Genomic DNA, 18,313 nt, shown 5'->3' with positions numbered 1-18,313 from the left:
CCCCGAAGGTGACAACACAAGTAGACAGAAAGGTAAGAAGACATAGAAACCTAGAAACATAGAAAATAGGTGCAGGAGTAGGCCATTCGGCCCTTCGAGCCTGCACCGCCATTTATTATGATCATGGCTGATCATCCAACTCAGAACCCCACCCCAGCCTTCCCTCCAGACCCCCTGACCCCCGTAGCCACAAGGGTCATATCTAACTCCCTCTTAAATATAGCCAATGAACTGGCCTCAACAGTTTCCTGTGGCAGAGAATTCCACAGATTCACCACTCTCTGTGTGAAGAAGTTTTTCCTAATCTCTGTCCTAAAAGGCTTCCCCTCTATCCTCAAACTGTGACCCCTCGTTCTGGACTTCCCCAACATCGGAAACAATCTTCCTGCATCTAGCCTGTCCAATCCCTTTAGGATCTTATACGTTTCAATCAGATCCCCCCTCAATCTTCTAAATTCCAACGAGTACAAGCCCAATTCATCCAGTCTTTCTTCATATGAAAGTCCCGCCATCCCAGGAATCAATCTGGTGAACCTTCTTTGTACTCCCTCTATGGCAAAGATGTCTTTCCTCAGATTAGGGGACCAAAACTGCACACAATACTCCAGGTGTGGTCTCACCAAGGCCTTGTACAACTGCAGTAGTACGTCCCTGCTCCTGTACTCGAATCCTCTCGCTATAAATGCCAGCATACCATTCGCCTTTTTCACCTCCTGCTGTACTGCATGCCCACTTTCAATGACTGGTGTATAATGACACCCAGGTCTCATTGCACCTCCCCTTTTCCTAATTGGCCACCATTCAGATAATAATCTGTTTTCCTATTTTTGCCACCAAAGTGGATAACTTCACATTTATCCACATTAAATTGCATCTGCCATGAATTTGCCCACTCACCCAACTTATCCAAGTCACTCTGCATCCTCTTAGCATCCTCCTCACTGCTAACACTGCCACCCAGCTTCATGTCATCCGCAAACTTGGAGATGCTGCATTTAATTCCCTCATCCAAGTCATTAATATATATTGTAAACAACTGGGGTCCCAGCACTGAGCCTTGCGGTACCCCACTAGTCACCGCCTGCCATTCTGAAAAGGTCCCGTTTATTCCCACTCTTTGCTTCCTGTCTGCTAACCAATTCTCCACCCACACCAATACCTTACCCCCAATACCATGTGCTTTAAGTTTGCACACTAATCTCCTGTGTGGGACCTTGTCAAAAGCCTTTTGAAAATCCAAATATACCACATCCACTGGTTCTCCCCTATCCACTCTACTAGTTACATCCTCAAAAAATTCTATGAGATTCGTCAGACATGATTTTCTTTTCACAAATCCATGCTGACTTTGTCCGATCATTTCACCGCTTTCCAAATGTGCTGTTATCACATCCTTGATAACTGACTCCAGCAGTTTCCCCACCACCGACGTTAGGCTAACCAGTCTATAATTCCCCGGTTTCTCTCTCCCTCCTTTTTTAAAAAGTGGGGTTACATTAGCCACCCTCCAATCCTCAGGAACTAGTCCAGAATCTAACGAGTTTTGAAAAATTATCACCAACGCATCCACTATTTCTTGGGCTACTTCTTTAAGCACTCTAGGATGCAGACCATCTGGCCCTGGGGATTTATCTGCCTTCAATCCCTTCAATTTACCTAACACCACTTCCCTACTAACATGTATTTCGCTCAGTTCCTCCATCCCACTGGACCCTCTGTCCCTTACTATTTCTGGAAGATTATTTATGTCCTCCTTAGTGAAGACAGAACCAAAGTAACTATTCAATTGGTCTGCCATGTCCTTGCTTCCCATAATCAATTCACCTGTTTCTGTCTGCAGGGGACCTACATTTGTCTTTACCAGTCTTTTCCTTTTTACATATCTATAAAAGCTTTTACAGTCCGTTTTTATGTTCCCTGCCAGTTTTCTCTCATAATCTTTTTTTCCCCTTCCTAATTAAGTCCTTTGTCCTCCTCTGCTGAACTCTGAATTTCTCCCAGTCCTCAGGTGAGCCACTTTCTCTGGCTAATTTGTATGCTTCTTAGCATCCAATACATACAATACACTTCCCTTTATTGGTCATAGCATTTGAATATACAAGTTGTGAAACCATATTGTAGCTGTACAAACTTTGGTTCGGCCACGATTGGAACACTGGGTGTGGTTCTGGTTATCACATTACAAGAAATATTTAGAGGCTTTGGGGTGTGTAGGAAAGATGTTCACCATGATGTGGTTTGGATTAGTGTGCATTAGCTATAAAGAGAGGTTAAAAAGCTTGGATTGTTTTCTCTGAAGCTTTGGAGACTAAGGCGTGACCTTGTAGAAGTATATGAAATAAGGAGAGACATAGATAGGATAGATTCTTTTTTTTCTGGATTGAAAATGTCAGATACTAGAGAGGGTAGATATAAAGCTAGAGGAGGGAAAAGTTTGAAAGAGATTTGAAAGGCAAATGTTTTTATTTTTTTTTATGCAGAGCGCTGTAGGTGCTTGGAAAATGCTGCCAGGGAAGATGGTAGACAGATATGACTGCCACGTTTAAGAAGCATGAGATGGCAGGATATAAACCATGTGCGCATAAATGGGATTGGTTTAAATTGGCAAAGATATGGTGGGACAAAGGACCTGTTCCTGTGCTGAACTATTCAATGTTCTAGGAAAGATCCTCAAATAATATTGTTATCACTTCAGTTATTAAACAAATTTTATTGATTGCCAAGATGGCACTGACAACATACAGTGAAGTTTTGCAGGCAGCTCACAATTTATGCCCGTGAGAAACTAAATCTCAAGGTAGCATATGGTTAAATATATGTACTTCGATAATAGATATAATTTGAACTCTAAACTTTCTCCGGTGAAAAGATATGACTTCTGGAGTAACCCATAGAGCTAAGATTGCAGACTTCATAATTACTTTGCAAACCACTTTAATCTGGAGAGCACTGTTGATAAACACATATATAGTGTTCACTCCCTTAAGTCTCATTCATTGGGAAAGAAAGAATTGATATAGTGTTCAAGAAGATAGTCAAAAAACTTTTCCTATGGAGAAACAGAGAGGGGGAAGCCCTAAACATTGGAAATACACACTTAAAATTGGAGTTAAATTAGACTGGTGTGATTCCAGAAAGTATTTCTTCACAGGAAACCTAAAGGAAGTTTGGACTCTTCCCAAGAAACCATTCAGACTGAAGGTCACTTGGAAATTTAAAACTAAGATTATTGTTTGTTAGGGGTAATAAGACTTAAATGAAACATTCAGCCAAGCTTCAAATCAACCACCAATTAAATGAACAGCAGAACTGGCTCAAGGAGGATGAAAGAACTATTGAATTGTCCATATTATACTTTATATTTTATACTTTATTGTCGCCAAACAATTGGTACTAGAAAGTACAATCATCACAGCAATATTTGATTCTGCGCTTCCCACTCCCTGGATTACAAATATTAAATACTAGAAATATTTAAAATAGTAAAAATTAGTAAATATTAAAATTTTAAATTATAAATCATAAATAGAAAATAGAAAAATGGAAAGTAAGGTAGTGCAAAAAAAACCGAGAGGCAGGTCCAGATATTTGGAGGGTATGGCCCAGATCCGGGTCAGGATCCATTCAGCAGTCTTATTCCTGCTGGAAACAGCCAATCAAAATTTTAGCTCTGAAATATAAACATCATGGGTCTCCAGCTTGATTTTCAGGGAGCGATGAGAAAGTGCAGAGAAAAAGTTATCAGACTGGCTGTAAAGATGAGGAATTCCAATTAGCAAGTTGGACCAATACAGTTGGGATGAATATAGGGAAGCCAATCCCAGAATTAGTGACATAGTTTCAAAGAAATGAGGAAACGATACCAAGGGGAATTGTATGGAAAGTCTTGTTCATGAAGAGTGCAGTGATGATCTGACATTTGCTGTCCGTAAAAGATAGGTGAAACAAGAGCAAATTGCGGCTCTCAAATTGGATTAGCACTTAAAAGACAGTAATTTGGGGAAAGGGTGAAATTGGATGGACTGCTAAAGAACATAGACCTAATTAGTAATTATTATTGATTATGTATAAAGAACATATAGCTAATAAATGTTATGATAGCTAATTGCTAATTATGTACAAAGAAGATGGATTTAATGTTATGATTATATATTACTACTAATTCTTTTGAGCGCAGCTTCAACAATATTCAAGAAATGTGACATCGTACAAGACATAACAGTTTACCTTTATCCCTTCACAACCATTCTTTCACTCCACCACCAACGTATGGTGGGAGCAATTTTCATCTACAGAATGGAATGCAGCAACTCACCAAGATTCCTTAGACAGCACCTTACAAACCAATGACATCTATCTGCCAGATTACCCCAACCTGAGGTCCACAAACCCCTTGCTTAATTGTATTGACCCATGGCATTAAAATGGTTGGGAACCCCCGTTCTAGAAAGTCAAGGGCAGCAAAAGCATAGGAACACCACTATCTGGAAGTTGGGCTCCAAGCCTCACACCACCTTGACTTGGAAATATATTGGTGACCCTACACTGTCATTGGGTCAAAATCCTGGATCTGACACCTTAATGGTCAGAGGTTGATGGATTCTTGATTGGTCAGGGTATGGTGGGGGGAGTGGGGTAGGATGCAGGGAGAAGGCAGGAGATTGGGGCCGAGAGGAAAATTGGATCAGCCATGATGAAATGGCGGAGCAGATTTAATGGACCAAGTGACCTAACTGTGCTCCTGTATCTTATGGTATATAATGCAGTGGTTCAAGAAGTTAGTTCATCAACTCTTTCTCTAAGGATGTTAGGGGTGTGCAATTAAATGGTGATTCAGCCTGTGAAGCCATTGATAAATAAAAAAAACAACTCTATATCTCTAACATATCTGGATTAAAATCTATTTCCTAACCACCAGTCCTTCCCTTTCCCTCAAACTGACTGAGGCAGTTCACAGCCTTAGTGTCACTTTGTCCCAAATCAGCTTCCAGTTACCAATCAGTGTTTTTAACTACCACAATCTTCTGCTTCACAGCTTCATCCAATCACTTCTCCACAGCCTACCTTCTGCTGAGTTCCTTGGCTATGCTGTCACCTCTAGACTTGATAACTCCAAGGCAATCTAATCTGACCTTCCACATTCCACTCACAGTAACCTGAGATCATCCAAAACTCTGCTGCCTGGCTCCTATCTGACATCAATCCCCTACTTACCATCTGATCTACACTAAGTGGCCGCTTTATTAGGTACTCCTGTGCACCTACTCGTTAATGCAAATATCTAATCAGCCAATCATATGGCAACAACTCAAAGCATAAAAGCATGCAGACATGGTCAAGAGGTTCAGTTTTTCAGGTGAAGAAATATGATCTAAGTGACTTTGACAGTAGGATAACTGTTGGCGATGGATGGAACGGTTTGAGTATCTCAGGAACTGCTGGGATTTACTGGGACCTTCAGACACAACAATTTACAGAGAATGGTGTAAAAAGCAAAAAAAAAGCCGGTCCTCTGGGCAAAAATGCCTTGTTAATGAGAGTGGTCAGAGGTGCCAGTAATTCAAATAACCACACGTTACAACAGTGATTTGCAGAAGAGCAACTCTGAATGCACAACACGTTGAAACTTGAAGTGGATGGGCTGCAGCAGCAGAAAACCACAAATGTACACTCAGTGGCCACTTTATTAGGTACATCCTGTACATAATTCACTCAGTGGCCACTTTATTACATACAGGCAAACCTAATAAAGTGCCGTTGAGTGTGCATTGACTCCAATCTATCCATCACTCTGAATGTAAAAACTTCACCCTTAATTACATCTCTCAGCTCTTCCATTTCTCATTTCTCCTCCAACGCTTCAACATTTATGTTCTCCCAATTCCAGTCTCGTTTTCAGCCCTAAATTCAACCTCTCCGTCATTGGATGCCACACAATTAAGATCCTAGGCTCTAGAAGTCCTTCCTGAAATAGCTCCATGGCAACAGCTCCGTATCAAGGATCAAGGATCAATTCATTCACTAGTTACATTTACATGTATTAGGAAGTTGCCGTGGCATGTTGGTACGAGGTGCAATTAAAAAAAAACACAACATTCAACAATTTTTAAAAAATAAAGAATTATATAAAATTAAAGTTAGAGTATGGATATGGAATAAAATGTGCATAAATACCAGCATGTATTTACAATGTAACCAGCATTATAGAAAGTGGTTCACAGTGTTTAGAGTGCAGTGACTGAGGTAATAGAGAGAGGGGGTGGGAAGCTAATTAGAATAGGTGATCAGATTAACTGCCGGTGGGGGGGAAGAAACTTTTTCAGATAGCGTGAAGTTTTTGTTTTAATAGCCCTGTAGCACTTTTCAGAAAGTAACTTCTGGAAAAGGCAGTGTGCAGGATGGGTAGTGTCCACAATGATTTTTCCTGCCTGTTTCTTTGCCCTGGACACATTTCTGTCCCCAGGTGATGGTAGACTGCAGCCAACGGCCTTTTCTGCTGACCGGACGGTTGGTTGTATTTTTTTATGTACTGCGAGAGGGTGCCGCAGCAAAGCAGACAGTAATGGCTAATGTGGGGATGCGCTCTCTGAAGGCAATGTAGAATTGCACCATTACACTCCGGTTAATGGAGGAGACCAGTTTTTCCACTAAGGTGCCTTTTAATGCAGATTCTAATAACGCTTTTGAACATAGTGTCAAATTTTCCTTGATAAAGATCTTGCAAAATGCCTTGCCATGTTTCAGTACACTGAAACTGCAATAAGAATATACGTTATCACAAGTTATATCCTGACACATTGGCCATCGGGTGAATTAACTTTTCTTTTCACTTTTGATTTCCTAAGTAGCCAGAAGCAGGAGCAGATTATCCCCAAACTCATTGCGATTTAGTTCTAACGTAACCTCTTCTGACTTCAGATATTCACCTTTGGTTGGCGAGAGGACATTCGACCTGGAGAGCCACTTCACACCAGGAAGTTCTGCTTTGATGCTATCTCCCACAGCAGCCCCGTCACTCTGTATGACTGCCATGGTATGAAGGGCAACCAACACTGGCGTTATCGGAAGGTAAGTAACATCCTTGTGTTGAAATGGTTGGGGACATTGGATCACTCCCTGTTATTTTCCACGGTAGCATTGGTAACTTTGGTTTCCAATAGTGCCTATAACACAAACAAATAAATCACTAAACCTTATAGTTGCCATTATAAACACGATCTGACACTGAGGGAAAATGAGATATTGAATCAAACGTTGACTCTAAGGCAGGGGTTGAATCTGAGAGGGACCAGTATTCTTGTGGGCAGGTTTACTAGAGCTTTTGGGAGTCGTTTAAACTAATATGGCAGGGGGATAGAAACCAGTATGATACAGCTGAGGATGAGCCAGCAGGTTTACAAGTAGATGATGGATGTAACAGGAATGTGCTGAAGGTGCATGTTTTTTACAGGCATCCGTTAGTCTCGTGAGACCATGGATTTGCGCCTTGGAAGGTTTCCAGGGTGCAGGCCTGGGTAAGGTTGTATGGAAGACCAGCAGTTGCCCATGCTGCAAGTCTCCCCTCTCCACGCCACCGATGTTGTCCAAGGGAAGGGCATTAGGACCCATACAGCTTGGCACTGGTGTTGTCACAGAGCAATGTGTGGTTAAGTGCCTTGCTCAAGGACACACACACTGCCTCAGCCAAGGGTCGAACTAGCGACCTTCAAATCACTAGACGAACACCTTAACCATTTGGCCACGGGCCAACGGAATAAGGTGGACGAACTCATGGTGCAATTCGAGGTTGGTCGGTATGATGCTGTGGGCATCACTGAGTCGTGGCTGGAAAAAGGCCATAGTTGGGAGCTTGTATTCACAATACGCTGGAGGAACTCAGCAGGTCGGGCAGCATCCGTGGAAAAGATCAGTCGACATTTCGGGCCGGAACCAAGGGTGCCAGCCCAAAACGTCTACCGATCTTTTCCACAGATGCTGCCCAACCTGCTGAGTTCCTTCAGCGTGTTGTGAGTGTTGCTTTGACCCCAGCATCTGCAGATTATTTTGTGTTTGGGAGCTGGTATTGAAAGGACAGGCAGGTGGTGTGGCTCTGTTGGTAAGAGATGGAATTACATCTTTAGAAAGAGGTGACATAGGGTCAGAGAATGATGAATCTTCATGGGTGGAGTTAAGAAACTGCAACAGTAAAAAAAAAATTATAGGAATCATATATAGACCTCCAAATACTATCCAAGATGTGGGGTTGAGATTGTAAAGGGAGCTGGAAAATGCATGTAATAAGGTAATGTTACAATTGTAATGGAGGACTTCAGTATGCAAGGCGATTGGGAAAATCAGGTTGGTGTTGGATCGCAACGGAGGGAACTTGTTGAATGCCTACAAGATGGCTTTTTAGAGCAGCTTGTGCTTGAGTCTACTCAGGGAACGGCTATCTTGGATTGAGTGTTGTGTAATAACCCTGATCTTATTTGGGAGCTTAATGTAAAGGAACCTTTAGGGGACAGTGATCATAATAAGATTGAATTCAGACAGCAATTTGAGATGGAGAAGCATAAGTCACATGTATCAGTATCACAATGGAATAAAGGGAATTACAGAGGCATGAGAGAGGAGCTTGCACAGGTGGTTTGGAGATCCAGCAGGGATGACGGCAGAGCAGAGATGGCTGAAGTTTCTGGGAATAGTTTGCAAGGCACAGGATAGATGTAGAATTGTTCTCAAATGGCAGGGGTAGGAAACTGTGGGTGACAAAGGAAGTTAAGGACTGCAGAAAAGCCAAAGAAAGGGCATATAAGGTAGCAAAAGTGAATGGGAAGTTCTATGATTGGGAAGCTTTTAAACTCCAACAAAAGGCAACTAAAAAAGCTATAAGAAGGGAAAAGATAAAATATGAGGGCAAACTAAGCAATAGTATAAGCAGGATACTAAAAGTTTTTTTCAGTTATATTAAGAGTAAAAGGGAGGTGAGTGTTGATATTGGACCACTGAAGAATGATGCTGGTGAGGTAGTAATAGGAGACAAAGAAATGGCAGATGAACTTGATGAGTACTTTGCTTCAGTCTTCACTGTGGAAGTCACTAGCAGTTTCCCTGAGTGTCAGGGAGCAGGAGTGAGTGCCATTGCTACTACAAAGGAAAAAGTGCCAGGCAAACTCAAAGATCTTAAGGTGGCTAAGTCACCTGGACCAGATGGACTGCATCCCAGAGTCCTGACAGAGGTTGCTAGAGATAACGGATGCATTGTTCATGATCTTTCAAGAATCACTTGACCCTGGCATGGTCCCAGAGGACGGGAACTTTGCAAATGTCACTCCACTTTTTAAGAAGGGAGGAAGGCAAAAGAAATGAAATTATAGGCCTGGATGGGACAAAGAGACTGTTTCTGTGCTGTAGCATCCAATGACTCCATGACTTTGCTTAGTAAATCTCCATTGGCTCAATAGATCCATATCCAATATCAAATCTGCATACATCGGTTTTCCCCTCTCAGATGCTGCATGAGCAACCAAGTTACTCCAGCTGTTTTTTTCCCTCCAGATTCAAACATCTGTAGTCCTTCACATCTCCATTCAATAAGAGGCTGCAGGTGATATAATCTGGAGCAAAAGAAAAACAGCAGAAGGAAATTGGCAGGTCAGGCAGCATATGTCTGATCTGCTAAATCGACAATGGACAGTGATGTTTCAGAATGACTCCCTTTTATTCTTTACATATTTAGAACATCTGGGGTCTGCTCTTTTTGCTGTCTGTCTTTCCTCATCTTCTTCCTTTGCCTCTCTTACTTTAGTTCAGCGTATGTCACTTCTTAAACTCGACGCTGTGCCAAATGGTTTTGGCACGTTGAGGGAAATAGGACATCTTGGACCATTGCCACTGTCGGCTGGCAAGCAACATATTATCTTCTGAAGCAGTATTTGAAGGATAGGGTAGTAAGCAGGTCAGGCCTATGTTCTCCCAGAGACTGTGTGGGCTTCCTCCCACATTTCAAAGACATACTGGTTAGTAGGTTAATTGGGCTCATTGCCCAATCAAGTCTCTTGACCCATAACAATGAGATTAATTCTCAATTGGTCTCCAAGTATGCCAGCAAGCCATTGCGTTGGATCAAAATTGGTCACCCATGGATTACCATAGTAACGAAATATGTCACCAATGTTGATACAATATTGTATGGATACAATAGGGTCTTTTAAGAGCCTCTTAGATAGGTACATGGAGATTAGAAAAATAGAGGGCTATGCTCTAGAGAAATTCTAGGCAGTCTCTGGAGCAGGTTACATGGTCAGCACAACATTGTGGGCCGAAGGGCCTGTAATGTGCTGAAAATTTCTATGTTCTATGTTGCATTGATATAATCATAGCATTTTCATTAACAGCACTATGTTCGCCATAAGAACTGCAGTGGCATTTACAAATGGTTACTCAGTCTCTTCTGCTGTCACTACTATATTCTCTGGGAAAGCAGGGAGTGGCATTAAGTGCTGCCTTTATCAGCATCACCACATCACTAGAAGAATGTCTTAAGGAGCACGGTAGCGCACTGATTAGCCTAACACCATTACAGCACCAGCGATCCAGGTTCAGATACCTGTAAGGAGTCTGTACATTCTCCCTATGATCATGTGGGTGTTTTCCAGATGCACCAGTTTCCTCCCACAGTCCAAAGACTGGTAGATTAATTGGTCACGCGGGTGTAATTGGGTGATGCAGACTCGTTGGGCTGCAAGTCCTGTTACCATGCTGTATCTCTAGATGTAGATAGACAGACTGACAGACACAGATAGAGACAGATAGGCTTAAGCAATATCTGTTTTAACTAGAATCCTTTTTTATTTCCACTGGGTGTTTCTCACCACCACCCTCAGGAAATCTAAAGTGTCTGTTTTAGTGGCGCCTTTGGCTGTGAGCTACTCTTGAGTCAGCACTGAGCTAATGTGAAAGCACTAGATCATTCTTTCTCACGTATGTGCGCAGTTTTTGCCTGCCATTGCTCATGGATCATGCAGCCAACCACAATAGTGTCATTCTAAAAGCTCGGCAATACTGGCAATACTCCAACTGTCTCATTAACCTGACATCTGAGTTATAAGTGTGTCCCAGCTAGTACAGTTCAATTTAAATTATACTGCAATTTAATACAAGTGCTTTCCACAGCTGAATTAAAGTTAAAAGGGTGTACAGTATAAAAAGATCTCCTCAGCGCAGTGCCACTGCAAGAAGTGCCTCAAAACTCCAGGAACATGGGTCCAGTTTTGTCCTCCAGTGCTGTCAAGTATAGAGTTTTGCACCTTCTCTCTATAACCACCTGGATTTCTCCTGGAAATTCAAGTTTCCTCCCACATCCCAAAGACATGCTGGTTGTTAGGCCACTGGAAATTGCTCTTTGTGTAGGTAGGTGATAGGAGAATTGGAAGGTGGTATCGGGAGTGCGAAAGAGGTTCTGTTACAGAGAAGTAAATACGGGAATAGAATGGCTCTGTGAAAGTCAACATAAATTTGATGGGCTGAATGGCCTTAATTTTCTTTGGAGAAGGTACAGAAGGGGTTCACCAGGATTCTCCCAGCAATGGAAAGTATTAGCAATAAGGAGAGTTAGAATAAACTTGGATTGTTTACTCTAGAGTATCAGAGGGTGATATGCATCGTGCATTCGCAAGATGCACAACCTGCGGTGGGATAGAAAAGCCGAAGAGGTGCAACGCTTCACCGACATCAACAACTTGAAGCTGCTCTTCAACTCTATCAAGGTGATCTTCGGCCCCTCAAGATCTGGCTCATCTCCACCGTTGTCCGCCAATGGAACCACACTGCTAAAGGACAAAGAGAGCATCCAACACAGATGGAAAGAGCATTTCAGACAGCTCCTAAACCGCGCTTCATCGGTCGACCAGTCTGCTCTGGACCAAATCCCCCAACAGCCTATTCATGAGGAACTAGCTGATCTTCCCTCGATAGATGAAGTCAAGAAGGCTATCACGCAGATGAGCAGTGGCAAGGTGCCCGGCATGGATGGAATACCTGCTGAACTGTACAAGGCACTTAGCAAGGAATCACTTGAGGTTTTCCACAGCACCCTGACTAGCATTTGGGAAGAAGAAGAGATTTCCCCCCCAGGAGGGGTGTGGGACAGGTGGCAAAGGAGTGCCGGAGGGGGGGAGTTGTCACGTGTGCAGACACATCCAGCCCGGAGACACCAGACAAGATCATTTGATTCCAAACAATTGGTTTATTGATCATTACAAAATGTCTCTCTGTTGCTTCCCTCTCCCTTTCCTCTCCCTGCCCCCTTCCCACTCTCAGTACACAACAGAGACCCATATCAAGATCATCACTCACATATGTCATGAAATTTGTTTCTTTTTTTTTCATGGCAGCAGTACAGCGCAATACGTAAAATTACTTCAGTACTGTGCAAGAGGTTTAGGTTCCCTAGCTATATATACTGTATGTGCCTAAGACTTTTTGTGCGGTACTGTATCTGAAGTAAATTGTGGTGTAGAATCAGTATGATTGTCATTAAAGCAAATGGTTTTTACAACAAGCCAAAAGGTAGAGTAATAGCTATCAGAGGACCATTTTTCACAGGACTAATCCAATGCAACATGTTTGACTTCTAATACAGTAGCAATGTCACCCACGTTCTCTGTTGATAAAGTTCAAAGTAAATTTATTGTCAATGTATATAAATGTCACCATATATATACAACCCTGAGATTCACCTTCTTGTGGGTCTGCTCAGTAAATCCAAGAAACAATAAAATTAATGAAAGACCACATCCAACAGGACGGACAAACAACCAATGCACAAAAGACAACAAACTGTTCAAATACAAAAGATAAAAAAAAGAAGTAATAATAATAAATGAATAAGCAATAAATATTGAGAACATGAGATGAAGAATCCGTGAAAGTGAGTCCATAGGTTGTGGGAACAGTTCGGTGATGGTGTGAGTGAAGTTGAGTGAAGTTATCCCCACTGATTCAAAAGCCTAATCAAGGGAAAATCTGCAGATGCTGGAAATCCAAGCAACACACACAAAATGCTGGAGGAGCTCAGCATGCCAGGAGGCATGTATGGAAAAGAGTACAGTCAATGTTTCAGGCCAAGACATCTGCTGAGTTCCTAAACACAAAATAATCTGCAGATGCTGGGGTCAAAGCAACACTCACAACACGCTGGAGGAACTCAGCAGGTCAGGCAGCATCCGTGGAAACGATGAGTCGACGTTTCGGGCCGGAACCCTTCCGAAACGTCAACTCATCGTTTTCACGGATGCTGCCCGACCTGCTGAGTTCCTCCAGCGTGTTGCTGAGTTCCTCCTGCATTTGTGTGGGTTACTTGGTTCAAATGCCTGATGGTTGAGGAGTAATAAATGTTCCTGACCTGGTGGTGTGGGTCCTGAGGTTCCTGTACCTTCTCCCTGATGGCAACAGTGAGAAGAGACCATGGCCTGAGTGGTGAAGATCCCTGATGATCGATGGTGTTTTCCTGTAACAGCACTCCTTGTAGGTGTGTTCATTGGTGGGGAGAGCTTTACCCCACCGTATCCACTATTTTTTATAGGATTTTCCACTTAAGGGCAATGGTGTTTCCATACCATGATGCAACCAGTCAATTTACTATTCTCCACATGTCTATTGAAGCTTATCAAAGTTTTAGCTGTCGTGCTGAATCTTCGCAAACTTCTAAGGGAGTAGAGGTACTGTTGTGCTTTCTTCGTAACGGCATTTAGGTGCTGGGCCCATCCCAGGATAGATCTTCTGAAATGATAACACTAAGGAATTTAAAGTTAGTGCAATAGTCTCAGTTAAAATGATGAGCTGGATATACGTACATCTAACACATTTCATCTTAATTAATGAAATAGAACCGAATAGCACAGGAATAACAATGTCTGTGCCAAACACAAAGCCAAATAAAACTTAATCTCTCCTGCCTGCACATGATCCATATCTGTTCATTTCCTGCATGTTGAGATGTCTACATAAAAAAGCCTCTTGAATGCTATGATCCTATCTTCTTCCAACATTATCCCAGGCAGCCTGTTCCAGGTCCCTGCTACTCTGTGTAAAATAAATTTAACCTTTTCCCCCTTTCAACTTTTATACATGTACTCCAGCATTCAAATGTTAAATAAATCTACTCACTTTAGCTTTACATGGAGTTATGGGCAGTCGCTACTCTGGAATGCCTAGGGTGTATCAGGAGGAATTCTTTTCACCATGTCCCTCTTTACGAGGTGACTCCTGGCTCAAGGATGGCAGATGTCAAAATAACAGTTGATATAACCCTGAATCACAAGGTTATAACAATGGAGGCAGATGAGAAAGACTTGCCAGATATTTACTGCAATGTATATGTAATGATTAAGTTATTGTACTAGCAGACAGATCTCCAGAACATTGATGTGGACATTTGAATTAAAAATCCCACCATGGCAGCTTCAGAGTTTAAATTCAAGTAAAAACATGAATCTGGAATTAATCAAAATTCTGAGTCTCAGTAACAGTCACCAGGATACAACTGGATTGTTGTAAAAGCTGTTAGGTTCACCAATATCCTTTAAGGAAGAAACTCTGACATCCACATCCTAGCTGGTTCAGGTCTAAGATTAAGTTTATTGTTGTCATCGGCATAAATACACAGTGTATAAATGCCATGAAAATTAGCTTTATGCAACAGCACAGTACAGTACAAGATTAGTTAACATAAGCTTAACTTACTATAAATTATACATTACTTATATGTGTGCAAGATAAAAAAAACGTGTAAAGATACTTGTGCAAGCTGAGAGAAAAATAGTACAAGGTAGTGTTTGGGCTTTTCAGGTCAAGTTCAAGAACGTGACGGCAGTGGGAAAGGAACTGCTGTTGATCCTTGAAGTGTGGGTCTTGAGGCTTCTGTACCCCCTGACTGATGGTAGCACCATGCAGAGGCGATGGCCCAGATAGTTGGAAGGGATCCAGATGGGGGTCTCTGATAATGGTTGCTGCCTTCCTGAGATATTGTGTCATGTAGTTTGTATGTGACTCTGGATCCACCACCACAAACGAATGGTATGCTGGCATTTATAGCGAGAGGATTCGAGTACAGGAGCAGGGAGGTACTACTGCAGTTGTACAAGGCCTTGGTGAGACCACACCTGGAGTATTGTGTGCAGTTTTGGTCCCCTAATCTGAGGAAAGACATCTTTGCCATAGAGGGAGTACAAAGAAGGTTCACCAGATTGATTCCTGGGATGGCAGGACTTTCATATGAAGAAAGACTGGATGAATTGGGCTTGTACTCGTTGGAATTTAGAAGATTGAGGGGGGATCTGATTGAAACGTACAAGATCCTAAAGGGATTGGACAGGCTAGATGCTGGAAGATTGTTCCCGATGTTGGGGAAGTCCAGAACGAGGGGTCACAGTTTGAGGATAGAGGGGAAGCCTTTTAGGATCGAGATTAGGAAAAACTTCTTCACACAGAGAGTGGTGAATCTGTGGAATTCTCTGCCACAGGAAACTGTTGAGGCCAGTTCATTGGCTATATTTAAGAGGGAGTTAGATATGGCCCTTGTGGCTACGGGGGTCAGGGGGTATGGAGGGAAGGCTGGGGCGGGGCTCTGAGTTGGATGATCAGCCATGATCATAATAAATGGCGGTGCAGGCTCGAAGGGCCGAATGGCCTACTCCTGCAGCTATTTTCTATGTTTCTATGTTTCTATAATTGACCTTTAACAGCCTATTGGAGTTGGACAATAAATTACAACATTTTCAGTATAAAGTTATCATATTATCTCCAGCACGTATCTATTGAACTTACCTGCTTTTATAGTATTGTATGTCTAGTCTCTCATGAGAGGTTAATAACAAGGGGATTTGAAATTAAGACAACAGGTTTGATGGAGGATGCACTACATAAAAACATTTTTCACTCCAAAGAATAGAGAGGTCTGGAACTCGATATGAAAAAGATGTCCATATCTGAGGCTAGGCAACCTGCAAAAAAATGGACGGAGAGCTGAAAAGATGAACCACTCTCAAAAACTCAGCGAGCATGGAGATAGCAGTTCATTGACCACCTATCATGCCATGAATTATGATGATACCGTGGCACAGAGTGAACACTCTTATTTCTGAGCCAGAAAGTCGAGGAATGAAATCCCACTATGTATGTAGAGGGATTGCAGATGGCTGTAGGAATAATAGGAGGGTAGTAGTAGGTGCTTTTAATGTGCCTGCGACAGACATAGCTCTAAAGCATTAGATGGGCCAGAATTTGTCCAGGAAAGTTTTCTCAAGTAATATGTAAATAGACATATGAGAGGAGCAACACTTGACGTCCTCTTAGGAAATAAGGCTGGGCAAGTAGGAGAGTTCTTTGGGACCAGTGACAATTACTCTGTTAGTTTTTAAATAGCTATGCAAAAAGAAAGAAATGGTCCACAAGTTAAAATCCTAGATTGGGATAAGGCTAATTTTGATGGCATTAGATAAGAATTTTCAAAGGCCGATTGAGAGAGGATGTTGGAATGTAAAGATATATCCAGAAAATAAAAGTGAGGAGGGGAGACTTCAGGGCCAAAGGTCCTGTTAGAGTGAAAGGCTGGTTGGCAGGATTAGCAAATGTGTTTGACAAGGGGCATTGTGGCTCTGAACAAGAAAGTGTTCAAGATTCAGGATTGTTTAATGTCACATCCAGTACACAAGTATAAAGGAGAAAAAATAATTATTACTCCAGATCTGAGACAGCACAAAATAAACACAATAAGAGAAAGAACACAGTATTAAAAAATGCTATCAATATAAATACATAAGATAGCTTATACACATAGATTGATTGTATGTCCATGAAGTGATGCTAGGCACCGGAGTGTCTGTACATAAGGTGACTGACAGGAAATGATATATTAGTGGTAGTTGGGTAGCTTATTGGGTGGAGGCGTTGATCACCCTTACTGCTGGGGGAAGGTTCCTGTTTGTGAGACTGGTGGTCCTTGCAAGAATGCTGCATAGCCTCTTCCCTGATGGGAGTGGGGCAAACAGTTCATGAGCAGGTGGGTGGGATCCTTCATAAGATTACTGGCCTTTTACTGGCACCTTTCTGAATATATGTCCTTGATGACGGGTTGGCTGGTTACAGTGAAGTGTTGAGGAGTTTTGACTACCCGTTGTACAGCCTTCCTGTCTGCCACAGTGCAGTTTCCATACCAGGCAGTGATGCAGCATGTTAGGATGCTCTCTACTGCATATCTGTAGAACGACGCAAGAATTGATGTACATCGTCCAAATCGCTTCAGTCTCCTCAGAAATTTCAGGCATTGGTGAGCTTTCTTGATTGTATAGGCATATGTCAGGTATAGGCAGCTGGGAACAAGCAAATCACTTGAGGAATAAAGGGATGTAGAAGTATATTTGAGAAAGAAATCAGGAGGGCAAAAAGGAGAATTAAATCTTTTTGGCAGAACAGTTAAAGAAGAATCCAAAGATATTGTATATATGTATTAGAACAAAAGGGTAGGTATATAGAGAATAAGTTCTCTTAAGTGCGGTTATCTGTTTCTGGAAAACTCAGTAAATCCCTTTGCCCTTGAACAAAATCACTACCCCAAACCCGTGGCTTGTCCTTGCAGTCCTTCTTAAATAAACACGTGACATGAGTCATACTCCAGCCTTCCATTAACTTGGCCAAGCCAACTATTTTTTGGCAGGGACCAAACAAATTCTGTGCTTCCTACAATACAGTTGTTCAGCCCCTGAGGATTTATCCATCTTCACGTGCCCCAGGACCATCAATACCTCTTTTAGTAATATTGATGTGTGTAATGTTGATTCAGGTTGGCGGATCTGGCAAGACAGAAAACGCAAATAGCTATACAAATCACTTATTTACGAGCAGTAAAAATTCGACCAAACATTCATGTTCCCCAAGTTACAGACACTACATAGCTGAATATTTAACAAGAATATGTACATTCACGGAAGGGGTCACGAGCTTCAGCCAGAAGTGCATTGAGGATGTTATCCCCCAAAAATCAATTAGGGTCTATCCAAACCAGAAACCCCGAATCAACAGTCCCATGCGCGCTGCACTCACCATGTGAGACAGAGCTTTCGCCACCAGCAACCACCAGGAACTCAACAAATGCAACTACGATCTAAGCAAAGTCATCGAGGCAGCGAAACGACAATACAGGGAGAAGATCCAGACACAACTCTCCACCAACAACACATGCAACTAATGGCAAGGACTGAATACCATCGCAGACTTCAAAGCTAAACACGGTGGTGCTGCCAACATCGCTGCCTCTCGCTCAGATGAGCTAAGC

General features: G+C 42.2%; 1 protein-coding gene across 4 annotated transcripts in view; it reads left to right on the top strand.

Moving 5' to 3' along the window:
• The window catches only part of galntl6 (polypeptide N-acetylgalactosaminyltransferase like 6), a 1,306,113-nt gene that overhangs the window by 1,277,488 nt on the left and 10,312 nt on the right, over positions 1-18,313 (top strand). For all 4 annotated transcript variants that reach the window (XM_063047724.1, XM_063047723.1, XM_063047720.1 and 1 more), the window contains exon 12: positions 6,919-7,068. In XM_063047724.1, the coding sequence (XP_062903794.1) occupies positions 6,919-7,068 (150 nt within the window). The remainder of the gene's footprint in view (positions 1-6,918; positions 7,069-18,313) is intronic.

Source organism: Mobula hypostoma, chromosome 5 (assembly GCF_963921235.1).
Source record: "Mobula hypostoma chromosome 5, sMobHyp1.1, whole genome shotgun sequence".
Lineage (NCBI taxonomy): Eukaryota > Metazoa > Chordata > Chondrichthyes > Myliobatiformes > Myliobatidae > Mobula > Mobula hypostoma.
The sequence above is the reverse complement of the archived record's forward strand: the minus strand, read 5'-3'. Positions and strand labels throughout refer to the sequence as shown.